Raw genomic sequence first — 17,873 nt, 5'->3', positions numbered from 1 at the left:
TCTTATAATTTTTCTCAATTTCGAATTAGGCCCTTGTAAGCTTATTTTGTTTTAATCAAATTCTTATAGTTTGATCCACTAAATACATTAATCCCTAATGTTAAAATTATTAAGGAATGTTTTAAACTCTTCCAAAACAAAAAACTTATAGAAGATCTTATATATTTAATATTTTTGGACAAAATAGAAAAAATTAATTTAATATAGTGATTATGTTTCTATTAATTTTATAAGAAAAATTATATGTTAAAAAAATATTTAGAAGACTTAATCTAATTATATACATTTTAATTTAAAAAAATTATATAATCAATTCAAAAGTTATATAATATTTTTAATAAAATATAAATTTCTTAATTTCATATTTTCAAGCAAAGATTCAAGAATTTCAACATTCAACGATTACTAAATTTAATGGACTAAATTATAAGGACTCAATTAAAATAAAATAAACTACAAAAATTTAATTTAAAATTGAAATAAAACTTTAAAGATAAGCATACTAATTTTTTGATTGATTATATATAATACGATATTCAATTGTTTTGTATAAAAATATTTAAAAAGGACTAAAATTTTTTCTCCTTCAACATCATATCACTTGCTGTGTTATATACTCCCTTCAGGCTTTATTATAAAGTACATCTAATTATATCTCACTGGAATTAAGAAGAGATATTTAGTTATTAGTTTTGTCTAAATATAAAATAAACTTATAATTTTACCCATATTCAAATAAAAAATTTTAAATTTATATTACATTTTCTCTCATATTAATGAGTTTAAATATAGGTAATATTAAAATAATGTAATTAATATCCTATTAAGTGTTTTTATAAAAGAATTAAAGAATTTTTTTAAAAAACATCTTATAATAAGGTTAAAGGGTAGCAGTATGTGTGGGTAGGCATGTGTTGCCCCACATATAAATCAAGGGGCAAATGCACCCCTGGACTTAAAAAAATTGCAAGGAGTTCATATTTTCAGTACTTTATATCCATTGATTCAATATTTTGCACCCCTTAGCTCAACTTTAAAACTGTTTGGGTTCTAAAAATGTTTATGCTTTCTTGAAATTATTAATGATATTATTGGATTTTCATATCAATGATAGAAAGAGCTTTTTTTGTTATGAAATTTGTTAAAAATTGATTCTAAAATCATATGAGAAATCTATTGATGGATAATTGTCTAACGACTTATATTAAAAAATGATAAAATGATAATATTATTTTTAAACATATTTATCCAATTTTATTATGAATACAATTAATGATAAAATGATTAATTTTAGGGGGGGAATAAAATCAATTTAACTCGGCTTTTTCAAAGGAATTCTTCAGGCAAAGGGAAAAGTGAAAGAAGAAGAAGGCATGCAATGATGGAAAAGAAAAACCATCAATTTTTAATAATTTTATTTAAAATTGGTTAAGGTTAGTTCTATGGATTTATAAGATTTTTAATAAATTTATTAATTTTAACTAATAATATTTTTTATGAAAAAGCCTATACTTCGTAAAGAATAATAAATATTTATGTTTTTTTTTATAGCACAAGAGTAAATTTTTTAGATAGCATAAATTATCTCCTTCAAATACTTTTTCTGATTCATAAATCTAGTTGGGTAAGATTACATTGACAGCAAAGCTTTTTCAACAAGTTTTTAACACAGTTACATATCTAAAACTCAAACTTGAAACCACTTAATAATAAATTTCTTTCAATTATTTAATATATATATATATATATATATATAATATGGATTGAATCAAACCAACAATCATTTAAGTATACTAATAGTTCTTTCACTGTCAAAGCTGCATATGATTTTATCCAAATTATTGATCATGGGTCTCCGGAACCTTGATGGAAGAAGATATGAAAATGGCCTGTTTCTAAAAGAATTAGGTTTTTCTTCTAGCAAGTTATTCATGAGAGATTCCTTATAAATTCACCCAGAGCTTTATATGGTCCAACCACAAATAATGAGTATCCTTTTGAGTGTCATAGTAAGGAATCCATCACACACCATCCCTTGAGATGTGAGATTTCTAGAAGAGTATGGGAGAGAACTATTAATCATAATGATTTTGCTGTTTTTTTCTCTATTGATTTGCAGGATTGGCTCAAATAAAATACTACTCATAAACCAAGGAATAGCAAATTTGGAAGACGACCTTAGGTTAAAGTTTTTTATAATATGTGCTAGCTCTTATGGAAGACTCAATGTAAAAGACTTTTAAAGGAACACAATTCAAGTCGAATGAGATTATACATCAGGGTCTCTACTTATTGATGGAGGATTCAAGTACCAACACGTTTAGACATGCAATATTCCAAGGCTTTTCAGGATTATGCGGATAGATAGATCCCTTCACCTAAAGGTTATGTTTGAGTTAATGTGGACATCTCTATTAACCAACAAGGACATGCCACCTAAGGAGGAGTGCGTTCAGGATTTAACAAGGAGATTAGATTCTGAGCTTCAGATGTGAATTAGGAAGAGCAATCATTTCTGTTGCTGAACTTCTCACTATAAAAACAGGTTTGGAGATATGTCAACAATAAAATTTTTAAAAGATTAAGATGTTCTCTGATTCTTGGGAAGCTATCAACATGCTTTTTAGGGATTTTCATTCTGATTTTTCACTTAATGAAGTAATAGTAATTCATGATCTTATTTATAGCAATTGGGACCTTGTCATAAAACAAATGTCCAGAGAAAATTTGAGTTGTGCTGATTACTTAGTTAAGATTACTCATATTGCTCAAGCGAACATTGTTTTACTTTAGAACTGTCCTTTAAGTTTCTTAAACATCTTATTGTCTAATAAGAGAAATGTATAGTATCTCTTTGCTAATGTAATTCAAGCTTAGGCTTGCCTTTATAACTAATAAAAAAACAATGATTTAAGTAAGTGATGAGAGCCTACCTTCACACCAACTTTCCCTGCCTAAATATGTGTTTAAGGCTCTTGTAAAGGGAGCTATAGATGGGAGTACCTAGTTTATAGAGCTAAAAAAAACAGGCGGTCCGACCCTTAAGGGCTTTAATATATAAACATATATTCTAACATTAAAATTCAACTTAAGATTCAATTTCTAGATGGGTATATGAAAAAGCATATTTTAGAAGAGAACAATCCTTAAAAAAAACGTTTAGATTTTTCAAAAAATAATCTCATAAATTCAGGCTGTGGGTATATCTTATGTAACCAAAAAAACTTTAAATTCAATTTGAAAATTAAAAATATTTTTATTTTATTAAAAATAAAACAAGAAAAAGTCATCAAAGCGCCGGTCAAGCCTATTTTTTATTATTTATCAGTCCGAATTTAAAAGCTTAATTTTTAAGCTAAAATTTTTATAAAAATAAATTTAAAACGGACATCAGGCTTAGCCTTTATTTTGGCTTTACTCAAATGAAGTCAAGTCAATGAGTACTCTCAGACTGTGATTGGCTGACAAGAAAGCCTCGGTCGCCGTCAGTTCATCTTCTGTCATGATCATTGGTCAGGGAGGTGCCTTGGCTTCAAGTCCATGGTCCCCTCATGTCCTCTTCAGCACTCTTAAATTTTGCTTTGGATGGAGATAAGGATGACAAAATATTACAAGAGACAAATAGAAAAAGATATAGCGAGGATGACAGAAAAGAATTTCTCCCAAATAAAACAAATGATAATTTGATTCTATAAAATATAATAATTACAAAGAAATTTTTTTAAGATTAAATTTTTATGTAAAAAATTACTTTAGTATTTCTATTGATTTAAAAGTTGTGATTTTTTTAAATTATTTAATTATTAGTGTAATCAAGCTTGTGAATACTTGTACAAAATTGTTAATTATATAAAATTAGTTGAACTTTATTGATTAAAGAAAATTATTGATAAAATTTATGATTTTTTAAATTATTTTAGTTATTGATAAAACCACACTTATAAATACTTATACTACACTTATGAACTTTATAAATTAGTTGCAAAATGATACTGAAATAATTTCACATAAAAATTTAATTTCAAATAAGTCTCTTGGAAATTCACTATAATTATCACATTTCACATGATTGAATTGTCGTTTCCTTATTTCAGAGGAATTTAACTATCATTCTTCCAAAAATATATTTCTTATCTTTATTTTTTTTCTAATTTTTTAAAGAGAATAAAAATAGGAAAATTATTTTATAAAATGTTCAATCTCAACCATTCAAAATTTGATTCAATGTTTGAGATGTGATCAATTAAATAGAAAAAAGAAAATGGGGAGAATTCGAGTGTTACTTTCTTCTTCAGTCTAGCATAATTCGAGTGTTACTTTCTTCTTCAGTCTAGCATAATCAACTAAGGAAATATGTTTAAAGACAATATTAAATTTTTAATATAAAATACATTAATAAATTCTTGAGGATTTTTTGCTACAAATTATTTTTTCTTTTGTGTGTGTTATCATAAGGGAGGGGGTATATTTTAAAAGACATTATGTTGAACAGAGAAAAAGTATATATTTTTCATAAATAAAATTTATAAATTAATTGTAATTTTAAAAATTTATATTTATGTTTTAAAAAATAAATTATAAAGTTGTAATTGATAATAAAATTTATTAATTTGCATCATTTTTTATTTGATTATGCATTTTCAGGCAAGACAAAAGCGTTGATTATTGCCTTCGTCATTATTTAATGAATGAACAATTAATTCACGTTTTGACATTAATAAAACTGAACAAATTCGTGTCCAATTTTTTATCAAATATAATTAATAAGATATAAAAATATGATATATTTTATTGAATTAACCCTTCATTCATGAAGAGTACTCACTCAATTAAAAATATAAAAATTTTTTTAAACTAAATCTCACCTTTCAATAAAGTAGTTATCTACTTTAAATTAATTTTATTTTTTATATTTACTCTTATTAAATATCATAAAATAATATAAAGTCTTTATCAATAGGATACTTAAAAAAAAGAGAGACAATAATTACACTTTTAAAACTAAAAATGTCTTATATTTTTTCAATATTAAATTTCTTAAAAAATACTTTTATATTTTTAAATGAAGAAAAATATTATTATCAACGTGCTTATAATATTTTAAACCTTTTAAATATAAAATAGAAAATTTGTCATTTAATAACGTTTCGAAAGTTTAAAAGGATAAAATAATTATAAAAAATTTTTATTTGAAGGATATACATTTTGAAGTGGATGGAGTAATAGACAAGTTAAAAGATGGTAATTTTAAAGTTGGAAATTGGATGAAGAATGAGGCAGAGGCTTGTCTGTGATCCCGCTTTTTCCCATCTCAATGCCTTGATGGCTGAATGCTGATGCGAAGAACATGCTCTGCGCTTGGGCTGGTTTGGTAATTGATAGGACATGCAATTAATGCACAAATAATTACAGAAAATCACGTCCAAAAAACGTGGTAAATAATTTATTCACAACAAAAATTAATAACAAAATTTATATTTAAAAAGTCAATATTTTTACTATAATGACAATTCGTATTAATACTTGTCAAAGACTAAGTTCTTTATCAAATTTTCAGATGTAATTCTCCTCATCAATTAATTACCTCTCTCAATAAGGTTACTTTTAATAATATATATATATATATAAAATAAAAAATAATAATAAATTAGCTAGCAGTGCGCATGCATGCACTGGATACAGCACCTGCCCGCATTTACCATGTGCATCAAATAAAACAAATCTAGGAATTAACTTTCAACTTAGCATTGCCTTTAACTTCAGAATTAATTAGTTGTAGGAACTGAAATTAATTAGAAAGAGGAAGGACGAGTACGAAAAACTCCATTTGTTTCTTTTTATGAGTAATTAATACTGCTGCTCGGTTATTTAATATAAAAGGAAATTAATAAATTTCACATTTATTTGGCTTATAAAAAGTACTGTAGCTTCCTAGTTTGAGTTTCTTTGTAATTAATAACAGCATAAATTGTTATTTAGGAATTTAAGTGATAAATAACGAATAAGGGATGAAATTAAAAAAAATTATTACTCCATCCATTAAAAAAATATAAGGTATTTTTTAAGAAATTGAATGTTAAAAAATATAAGGTATTTTTAATTTTCAAGGTGTAATTATTGTTTTTTTTTAAAGTGTCCCTATTGATAATAACTTTATATTTTATTATAAGATGTGTAATAGGGGTAAACATAAAAAGATAGTATTAATTTAAAAGTAGGTAATTATTTTATTGAAAAGTGAGATTCAGTTAAAAATACCTTATATATTTAAACAGAGGGAGTAATTATTCTAATTTTTCTTATATTTAAGACCAAAAAGAGCTTTACATCAGGGATCAAAGGGAGTATTTTCTTAAAAATATTGAAAAATTTCCCTTGAAAATAAATATTTCCTCCGGATCATGGGACATTTTCTATAAACCTCACTTGATTTAAAATAAAGACATATGGTATTTTATATATATATATATATATATATATGAAAATCAAGATTTTAATCAATTTTTTAAAATATAAATCAGTTAATAATAAATTATATCATAATCCACTGAAAATATGAAAAGGACGAGAGTGAGAGAGGGATATTATTAATTAATAAGTTTATGGTGGAGAGAGAGAAATCATGGGCGAGAGATGAGATTGTTTGATTAAGGTACTCCTTGCGTTAGGATTTATCAAATGTTTTTTCAGTGGTTTAACTTTTTATAACATAATAAGGTTATAATCAGATTAAAGTGTAATTTGTTTCCCATTTTCTTCAGCACATTCCATGCCTTAGATTCAGAGCGGTGCAATATTGAAAATGGAGTAACGTACGTCGTCCATACGTTAAATGTCGGTTAATTCAACTATTGATTGATTGAAAAAATTATAAAAAATAACTCAGAAAATTACAGAAAAAACTCATAAAATTATAAACAAGTAATAAAAAAATTAATACCGTTCAATTAAATCTCCTAACTTATATATAAATATAATTGATGACTGATATTATTTTTTATTTATATAAAGTATCAAAATATTATTTTAATCAATTATTGTAATGACTAGTTTTATATATAGTATTTAATGTTGATATCTCTTTAACCATGACCCGAGGCTGGGCACTCAACAAATGCTACGTATTGCTAATCTTGTACTTTTTTTTAACTATAAAATATTTGTAAATAAAATTATACATATCAATAAAAAATTTTAATATACTTTACAACTTTATTTTTTTTAAAATAAAAATAAAAACTTTTAAAATATCTTTTTTCAAAACAATAAAATTCATTAAATACTCTGTCTATTAAAAAAAATTTAGAGAGAGAACTATTGAGAAGAATAATATTAAAAAATATGATAATAAATTTATTTTTATTAAAGTGTCTTGTGTTTTAGGACTTTGAATCTTCCTAAAAAATGTCATTAATTAGGGATTGAGGGAGTAGCATTTAATGTATAAAATGCTTTTACATTTCATTACGGACCCTTGGTTGCTGGATATTGACCCTTAGTTGCAGATATGACAAACGAAGAACAAATATGTAACTAAAAGAGATGAAAAATATTCATGGCCTTCTGAGGCATTTGTATTTTTGTTCCTGGAAATGCATGTGAAGATTGGCTTGGCCGGAATACGTTTGTAAGTGAAATTAGATTGATTTCAAAACTATAAGATTTTAAAAGTTCTGGACAAATATAAAATGACATCAGGAAAAAAATGACATTTGGGGACTATGGTAACATACAATGTATCACATGTTCACAGCACGGTCCATCGTGACAGGAGATGGATTGAGGAGACCGAGGCTCCATTATTGCAAACCAATCACTGTTTGAGAGTACTCATTGACTTGACTTCCTTTGGATGCATTTGGAGGTTGGAAGACAAACACGTTTTCTCTGGTTTTTGAGCACCGCACATGTTGGATGGGCGGGAAAAACTGGAGAATGATGGTCGCTCCGTCCTGACCATAATATAAAGATATTGATAATTAACTAGTTCATGATTCTTAAAAAGAATTAAGTGAAATTTTAATTTCATAAAATATTTACATTCTCTTTTATATTTGTTATAAAATATTTTTAACTAATTTATTAAAATAAAAAATAACAATTAACTCATTAAATATGTTTGAAATGAAAAAAAAAAAATCCAACTTTACCCTTGTTGAAAATCAAAAGATAGAGAGACACATAGCATATAATGAGATCCGAGAGAGTATCTTTTTAACTATACCTTTATTAATATCATATATAAACTTTTTATTAATCACAATTAAAATTTTAATGTATTACTCCTTCCATTTAAAAATATAAGGCATTTTTTGAGAAGTCATATGTTAAAAAATATAAAGTATTTTTAGTTTTTTGATGTGTAATCATTGTTTTTTTTTCAAAAGTACCCATATTGATAATGAATTTATATTTATAATTAGGTGTTTAATAAAGGCAAATATAAAAGATAGGGTTAGTTTAAAGTAAATAATTACTTTATTGGGAGTAAGATTAGATTAAAAATACCTTATTTTTTTAACAGATGGAGTATTTTTTCCAAAAGATTGTAATAATAAAGTGGGGTATAATTGAAAAAAATTATAAAAAATATTCAATACCTTATATTTTCAACTAACAGAGTTTTTAATGCTCTATATTATAGTCTGGAGGGAGTAAATTCTAAAAGAGAATCAATGATAATTATGTTTATATAATTTTTTAAAATATAAGTTGCAATTGCGAATTTTCTACCAAGATTCCTTCTTGTAAATATCAAAATTGATATTTGCAACTTATTCTTCAAAAAAAAAAGATTGATCTTTTAACATTTTATTGTCATTTTAAAAAGCACCAAAAACACATACATAAAAAGTATAAATATATGCACTTGCTAATCAAGTAATTCCATATAATATAGTAATAATGAAACTGTTAGTTCCTTAAGTTTGTCTCAAGTGTCAATTAGGTCTATTTAATTTGTATCAGTTATTGAATTGGTCCTTATTGTTTGAAAAAAAAAGACAGCATTGTCATATCCAACATGAATAAAGAAATATTGATAACAACTATGTAGATTAATGAAAAAACAAACATAATTATTTAGGTAAAAAAACATTCTCAAATTTTAAAAGTAAAATAATATAATACAGCATTAAATAATTACATTGATATAAAAATTAAATTGTTTTGAAAGCTAATTTATTCTCATTTAACTACATATATATGCCAAGTCATTAACATATTTTACACATTATATTAATTTGAGAATTTAAGAAAATGAAAGGGACTAAATGTTAAAAATTAAAAGTGAGGGATGAAATAGATCATTGAAATTTCATTATACCTGTAATTCATTAACAATCTTTGCCTCTTTGGTTCTTTATTAAAATTTTGAAATTTTTGGTGCCAAACATGTGCACCAGAATGTGACTTATATAAAGATTCAAATCTCATCACCATACTCTATCAGGTTCTTGTCATAAGACATTTTTTAAAAAAGATTGCTAGTCCTTAACATAAGGTATTTGGTGGGATATTATTTGCATTTTTGTAATATAACTATCATTTAATGACTTAACTATTTTTCTTTAGTTTCGGTGAGATGATTGGAAGTAGCACTGCTAGTGTTACTGGGGAGCTGCCTGATCCTATATATTTACTCGCCAATGAAGAGGGGTGGGGGAGACAACGTTAAAGTCATGTTTGGTAGCATTAAATTAGTAAGGTGAAAATAAAATTAGAAATGAAATCCTAATTTAAATATAATTAGTATGCAAGAGTTATAATTCTTAAGAATTTAATTCCACCAAAAATGCTAGAATCTAATTCCATCATATTGACAATGGAATTGTTTCAATTCCCTTGAATTCAATTTGTAGACCTTACTATTCTCATCTTTTTTGTCCATTTATAACAAGGTAGGTCTTTTTAATTTTGAGAAAAAAGAGTAATTTGGTCTTTTCTTATTTTAAGTACATATACAAATTAATATTATATTAAAATTTTATTTTCATACCAAACATACTTTTAAAACTCAATTCTATTTTGATTTTGATTTCGATTCTGATTCCATTAAAAACTCTTCTATTATACCAAACGAGGCCTAAAAGTAATTTTGGCAAAGCGGAAGGGGAGAGAGGAGTTAGGGGGGAGTGAAAGAATAGGGATATTTTGGTAAATCTACACTGAGAATTAATGACCCTTAAAGTCTATGGGACTATGAAGTTCTTTGAGCATTTCATGAGATTTCTTAAAAATTAGAATTCATGGGTGGGACTTTTTTGTGATTTTCTCATAAATTATTGGATATCATTAATTTGGTTGAATGTTTTAGTGTCTTGCCTCTCCCATGCTTCATTTGATTTCGGTTATAAGGTAGAGAGTGGAGATTTTTGATTATTTTATTTATAAATTATTTCATTAAATTTTCACTACAAATTTTTCTATTGGCCCTCCATTGATTTTTCAAGAGACAAATATGTTATTAAATTATGTGTATTTAATAAAAATAAAGTTAGAAAATTGTTAAATTTATAGATAAAGTTAATAAATTTTTATATTTTTTTATTTCAGTAAAATATATTAAAAATAACTTATAAACTGAATCTAAGTTTCTAATAGCTAATTGGTTACCTATGTGCCTTTTTGGATACGTCTTTAATCAATTTTGTTCTCAAAAAAATCAATTATTTGGTTTATTAGCCAAACACCTGAAAAAGTAAAAAATCGATTTCAACCATTAAAATTGCTTTTTTTTCAAAAGCCAAGATTCTGAGCTTTTTTGAGAACGCTGATAAAAAAGTATTGGAGAAACTATAAAAAAAGACTCAAAAAATTATAAAAACGCACAAAATTTTATTTAAAAAAATCAAACTCTCTTCTCTTCTCTTTTTTTTTCTTAGTAAAATTCAAATTTTAAATCTTTAAAAAAGTTGTTAACATATATTAAGTTAAAATTAATTTTAAAAAAATAATATCCAAACAAATTGCGTTATAACATAATTAATTTTAATTAAAATTTATCATTTAATTAATTATTTTTATAATTTATTATACCCAACTGAAATCCAAACAAGCACTATATATGTTCTTTCTTAATTACCCCAACTTCTGGCAAATACCAACGATGACCTCAAGCTGTCAACTGCTTTGACTGATGTTTTGTGTAATTCTTTTTCTCTCTGCTGTTAATTTTTTAAGAAAAAATTAATCATTTGATCCTTATAATTTTAATTGAGTTGTAACTCAGTTCTTGAACTTTGACTTATTATAACTCAATCTCTGAAGTTTTGACGATTGTAAATCAGTCCATGAACTTTATCTCTTGAGATTTAGTTCTTATAGTTTCAACGTCCTATATATTAGTCCCTATATTTAAAAAATTAAGATTATTAAGATTACAAATATTTTAAGTTTTTAATATTTATAAAGATTAAAAGGGTTTAGTAATTTAAAATATTAATAATAAATTTTAAAATATTTTTAATCTTTATAATTTTATTTTTTAAATATAAGAACTAATATTTAAAAGGTTAAAACTACAAGAATTAAATCATAAGAGGCAAAGTTTAAAGACTGATTCATAATCGAGTCAAAACTTCAGAGATTTAATTATAATGAATTAAAGTTCAAGAACTAAGTTACAACTCAATTAAAACTATAAGAATCAAATGATTAATTTTTTTTTAAAAAGTACTCGCTCAGTTTTAAATTATAAGATACTTTAAAATAAAATCTCACATATTAATAAATCTCATTTAATACACTTAACAACTTTATTTTTTTGAAATAAAAATATAAAATTTTAAAAATACCCTTCATTTCATAACCTTAAATTAATCTACACTTAATTAGTATTAAATAGAGAGAGATAAAGACTAATATTAGAATAAGCCTATTTAATAAAATCTTAATCTTTTTAAAATGTCTTATAAGTTTGGACAAATGTAGTGTTATACTTTAATCATACAGGTCTCCTATAGTGGCTTTACAAAACTATTTGGATTTTAGACCCATTTTTTCTTTTTTAAAAATAATTATGCTTAGCATATTTTAATTTCAGGCCGAACACACTTTCACCTCACATATAATTTGTTTCTTTGGTATAAAAAATTGTAAGAATATTAAATTAAGAAAAATAAATTGATTTGAATAATCCAAAATTATAATAGAGAAAAAACTAAAAGAAAAAAAAGATCCACTTGTAAAATATTGAATCTGAACTATTTTTCATTTAATCAAATAAAGCCGAAGTATACACATCATGAATTTTCTTACGCAAATTTAAGCCACAAGTATCTTATTATCCCTTGTGTGAGCATATCTCCTGACTTTTGACACATTGAGTCAACCATATCTTAATCACTTTCGAAAAGAAATGAGAGGTTTGGATGAAGATAAGCATTATTTAACATGGTTGAATTTTCAACTTGAATTATTGCCTTCATCCCACCAATGAATTAGTTGCGTATATGGACATTACAATTAGAGACTGGCACAGGCTGAAAAGTAAAAATGTTGATTGATTGAAACAAATAATTATATGCAGGAAAAAAAAAAATAATACTAGAAAAGCCAATCCGATCTCACATCTTCCGATCTTATAATGCCAAAGAACTTACTCTCCTGTTTCCATTGCATTTGATACTTAACAGGACATGGCACTTCTTTGCTTTCTTTCTATTATATTATATTTTTAATTAAAAAAATTTGTATCCAACCTCCTTTTAACTTGTGTTAATAATTTTATATTTGTCAAAAATTCAGAAAATGATACAATTTTTAAATTATACGTTAACTTAATTAGTAATTTAAATAAAAAAATTTTAAAAAAATTATGCAGGTTTTTGGGTACGGTCCTAAACCCTGTCAATGAGAACCAAATTTGAAAAACACGGTTAATTTAGGAATGTGAGTTTATGAGTTAGAACCTTTAAGAACCAGGTTCATAAAGATTAAGTCTATAATTAAGGACTGAGCCTGTCCTTATTAACAACTCTATCGACAAGTCATTAAGAAAAATTCATCCCAACCCAAACACAGTTGAACTTTCAACTAAGTATTGCCTTCATCTAGCAATTTAACATGTGTTGACATTAATTAGAAATTGACCATCATCGAAAACATAGGGAGTACATAATGAAGATAGGGAAATATATGATACTTTTAACTAATTTATACTCCCAATAATTAAAAATGGTATGGAGCAACGAAGAGTAAGAATTATAACGTTGCATGTATCGACATTAATTAATCAAGTCATTCTTTTTTACTCTCTTTAATTTAAATTATAAGATACTTTTAACTAATTTATACCCATAATAAGTTAGTTAATTTCTTTTAAATTACACATTCTTTCTAACTCTTTTCTAGTAAAAAAAAATATACATTCTTTCTATGTTTACTCTTATTTATAGTTATATGTCTTAGTTAAAAAATCTTATTAATTTCACTCCCTAATTGATGGCATTTTTTTTAAAAAAATTTCATTAATTACACCTTGAAAACCCAAAATATCTTATAGTTTTTAAGATGAAATTAAAAAAAAAAAGTCTCATAATACTGGACAAAGGGAGTACAAAATTACAAATAGAAAAGAGTGCACGTGACTTTAATAAGAGATCCGCATACCTTATCATTATACTCCCTACATTAAGAATTATAACTAACTTTTAACTAATTTACACATTCAATAACTTAGTTAATGACATTTAAAATTACATTTTTTTTTATGTTTACCTGTATTTAATAAGATGTTTAAATTAAAATATATTATTAATTACACCTCTAAAATCTAAAATGATTAAGGATATTTTTAGCTCAAATTTGAATGTGACACTACAGAAAAGTCAAGGCGTACGGTGCCAGATTATAATAATCCATCAATATAAATTATAAAGGGTGCCATATAATGATGCGTTATCCAAGGCGAGTGATGGAACTCAGCGAACTAAGGACTTCGATTCATCAAGAAAGTGACCAAATGAGCGTTCTCAATAGGGCAGCAAGCAGTAGGAATGCAGTAACAGGTTTGAACTCATTGATACCGCAAGACTGGTCAATCCTTTACGACATTTCAAATTGCGAAAATCCCTTACACATATCGGCATTGTTGAATCATGTTAGATTCACAGAGGCCATTCTCAGTCGCAATCCCGAGCTTGCCACTGTGAAAAATTCTTCTGGAAGCACAGCCCTCCACTTGGCTTCTGCAGAGGGTAACTTGGAGATCGTGCTGAAACTGCTACAACATAACAAAGACCCATGCTTGTTTCATGATGAAGAAGGAAGAATTCCTCTGCACTATGCTGCTATGAGGGGTAGAACAAAGGTTGCAGAAGAGCTGATCAAAGCCAAGCCAGATTCTTTGAGTCTAGGTGACAATTATAAAAAAACTGCTTTTCACTTTTGTGTGAAATACAACCATTTAGAAACTCTCCAAGCTTTGGTGAAATTGGATTATGCTATTGCTGGCGACCTTCTCAACTTCAGAAGACCTGATTGTGCTGGCAATACCGTTCTTCATTTTGCCGTCAAGTTGAACCGAGCGGAGGTACAACATACGTACTTGTTTTCCTATGGTTTTTCCTTCATTAAATGTGATAACGGTTTCAAAAGTTATATGGCAGTGTATCATAGATAATATAACAAACATATAAATTTCTCTCTGTATATTTCATATTCAAACTGTTTAATTTCATCCGTCCATTTACTGATAGATTTCATGTGAGAAAATCATGCAGTAATATAGAGGTTGCTACTTGTAACGTAATCGCAAGTGAACTTTGATTGCAACAATTTCAATTACTGTCTTGATAGGACATGACTGTTTATGAGCACAAAAATAGAAAAAAGTTATATGAATTCGCAAGTTACACAATTGACCGTATACTTTACTAACTTGTTTGTTATTTAGGTTATAAGGTATCTCCTGTAATTCCAAAAATAAGAGAATTAGCAAAGTTGAAGAATGAAAAAGGTTTCACCGCTCATGATAGCGAAGAACATTATCCAAACGACTTCAAAACCTCTGAAATAAAGTTCATGTTAAAGGAGGCTGCCAATGAAGAACGAATGGCAAGATCTCGTGATGATAATAAGTGCTGTAAAAATTTCTTGAAGTATATTGGAATTTGCTTCATAAGGATTGTGAAAGGGATCGATAATTGGCTCAAACATAAAGGTGACTGGTTAGAAGTGATGAGAGGGAATCTGAGTCTGGTATCTACTGTTATAGCAACTATAACTTTTCAAGCCATAGTCAATCCACCTGGAGGCTTCATTCAAGGTTCTCTTAACCCTGATGTAACAACGACACCAGATTACTTATTCAACTGCACCGAAGTTCTTGACCGTGGGGTTACTTATTGTCCCGGACATGCAATGGCATCCTTTGCTTCCGAATCTCAGTTTCTGTGGTACATAGATTGCAATACGGTCTCTTTCATTTCATCAGTGTGTGTCACTATTTTGCTTGTAAGTGGATTTCCTTTGAAAAATAAAGTTGTGATATGGCTGCTATCAATAGGCATGTGTATCACTCTCACGTCCCTTGCACTTGCCTACTTCTTTGCCCTCACAATGGCGCTCCCAGACGAAATTCTCTATAAGGAATCAACTTTGTTAACGATTATAGCATCAGCTTTGGCCTTGATGGGATCGCTTGTGCTTATTACAGTGTTAATCATGTTGCGCTTTTTCATTTGGATAGTGAAGAAATGTGTTAGGACAATTAACAAGATTTCAAAATGGGCAAGGAGCGAAAGCAAATCTTGTTGCTTTGTATGACGTGTCAATTTGTGCAATCTGCCTTGCTCAGGGCGGCGCACGAGAGAAACATGATATACTTTATATTGCTTTTGTTATTTTTGTTATATGTGTTGGTGTTATTTTTTTTAATTATTTATAAGTATCTTTTTATTGAAAGCAATTATGTTCAAAACATAATTGTACATTAGAAATATTGACACTTTTTATAACAAACTGAAAATTTTAGTTCGCCTTAAAAGATTAACTAGCTTTTCCTTATAAGAGCTCCCAAAGGTTTGCTCTAGCACTTATAAAGAAAAGTGCTCTAGAAAGTTTCAGACCGCATAACTCGTTTGGAGCATTTTTTCAAGTGCTTTAGAATGGGCACTCTTAAAAGGCGTTTTTGTAATAGTGCTCCTTCTACTACAACCAACCCCTTAGTTATATGTGTATGTTAGTGTTATTATTTTATTCTATATGTTCCTGCAGTAGTGTTGTTGCATGCATGTGTCTTCAATAAAATTTCTAGTTGAGATGATCTGCTGATATTACTAAAGGTTAAAACATTTTTTTTGTTTAAAAGCCTTTTAATGTAGGTAATCAAATTAAATTAAATAAATGGATTTAAAAATGAATTTTTTTATTAGAACAGATATGATATGTCATTCAATAATATATATAATTGTTGAGAAAATTACAGATGCATGTTATGAAATAGAAGAATATTATTTTCCATATCTTCAACCAAAACATTCCCGAGAGTATTATATCCTCGATTCTTATCATTAGTAATTCTCTATTATGCAACCGATTATAATACAAGTGGTGCCAATAACCAAGATTTGGTGAGTGAGTTAAGTCTATTCATTTAATAAGTGTTTCAATCATAATCATTAGATTTCATCAACATTTAAAAATTATTATAATCCATTTCTTTCCAAAAATTCAAAACAATTCTTATGATTAAAGCACTTCTCACATATATTGCCCTCTTAATGCCTGCCCTTCTCATTCAAAAAACAAAATTCCTCATCCTCTCTCTCGCTCATGATTTCTCTCTCTCTCTCTCCACTGTAAATTTATTAATTAATATTCTCTCCATCTCAAATTATAAATAATTTGAGATAAAATTATACATATTAATAGAGTTCAATAGAGACACTTTACAAGCTTATTTTTCATGACAAAAATATAAACTTTTAAAAATATTTTTTTGTTTAAATTTGCACACTTAATTGTTATAAAACAATCATTTTACTTCTTTCTATTTTTAAAGGATAATATTTAAAAATATTATTAATAAAAATTTATTTTTTAAATTACCTTATATTTTTAAATAATAAAATATCTCTAAAAGAATTTCATAATTTGAAACAGGTAGTAATAATCCCTCTCTCACTCTCTTTCTCCCCTTGTTTATTTTCACAGGCACTTTCTTAAGAGTGTGTTTGGTTTAAAAGGAGGAGAAGGGAGGTGATGGAAGGGAGGGTTTTAATGTTAATTTGTTTGGTTTTATTGGAGGAGAGGTAATAACTAATTTACCATTATATTTCTAAATATTAGTTTAAAATTTTGTAATTATTCCTTATAGAAATAATTTTACACCTCAATTTAAATGTATGATTTTAAAAAATTCACTATTATCCTATCATATGTCAATATGTGAATAAAAAATTAAACCAATAACCATAATGACAGTTTTTATTAAAAATTAATAACTCCTTTAAATATATAATAAATATGATGAATTTAATTTTTTTATCCAATGAGATCAGTTGAGGTTTGAGAGTAAAGCACAATCTAATATGAAGGGAAGTTTTTTTTTTTAATTATGAATATATTTAAATATTAAAAAATAAAATAATTATAAAAAATTAACTCCCTTTCAAAAAAGCTCTTCTAAAATTTCTTAATCAGAGGAGGGAAGAGGCCCTCTGAAATCTCTCAATCAAATACACCTTAAGAAAACGAATGGAGTATTTCAATGCTATTTCCTCCTTGTCCTTCCTCCCTATCTTTAATGATGGTCAGTTCCTAATCAGTGTGACAGGCAATAATAAGTCGAAAGTTCAACTCCTCTCTCTCTCTCTCTCTCTCTCTCTCTCTCTCTCGTTAGGTGCAGGCAGTAAATGCAGCTACTGTAT

The 17,873-nt window shown here is 26.8% G+C and overlaps 2 protein-coding genes across 2 annotated transcripts; both read left to right on the top strand.

Annotated features, from left to right (window-relative positions):
* Nucleotides 1-13,894: 13,894 nt before the first annotated feature.
* Nucleotides 13,895-14,959, top strand: LOC129289352 (ankyrin repeat-containing protein At5g02620-like). The gene is made up of 2 exons (XM_054926110.1): nt 13,895-14,533; nt 14,897-14,959. The coding sequence occupies exons 1-2, from the start codon at nt 13,895-13,897 to the stop codon at nt 14,915-14,917; spliced, it is 660 nt and encodes a 219-aa protein (XP_054782085.1). The 3' UTR covers nt 14,918-14,959.
* Nucleotides 14,960-15,024: 65 nt separating this feature from the next.
* On the top strand, nt 15,025-15,768 carry LOC129289351 (uncharacterized). The gene has a single exon (XM_054926109.1). The coding sequence runs from the start codon at nt 15,025-15,027 to the stop codon at nt 15,766-15,768; it is 744 nt and encodes a 247-aa protein (XP_054782084.1).
* Nucleotides 15,769-17,873: the final 2,105 nt, after the last annotated feature.

The sequence above is a fragment of the Prosopis cineraria genome, unplaced genomic scaffold (assembly GCF_029017545.1).
Source record: "Prosopis cineraria cultivar Desert tree isolate PC_DT_omini unplaced genomic scaffold, ASM2901754v1 PC12, whole genome shotgun sequence".
NCBI lineage: Eukaryota > Viridiplantae > Streptophyta > Magnoliopsida > Fabales > Fabaceae > Prosopis > Prosopis cineraria.
The sequence above is the reverse complement of the archived record's forward strand: the minus strand, read 5'-3'. Positions and strand labels throughout refer to the sequence as shown.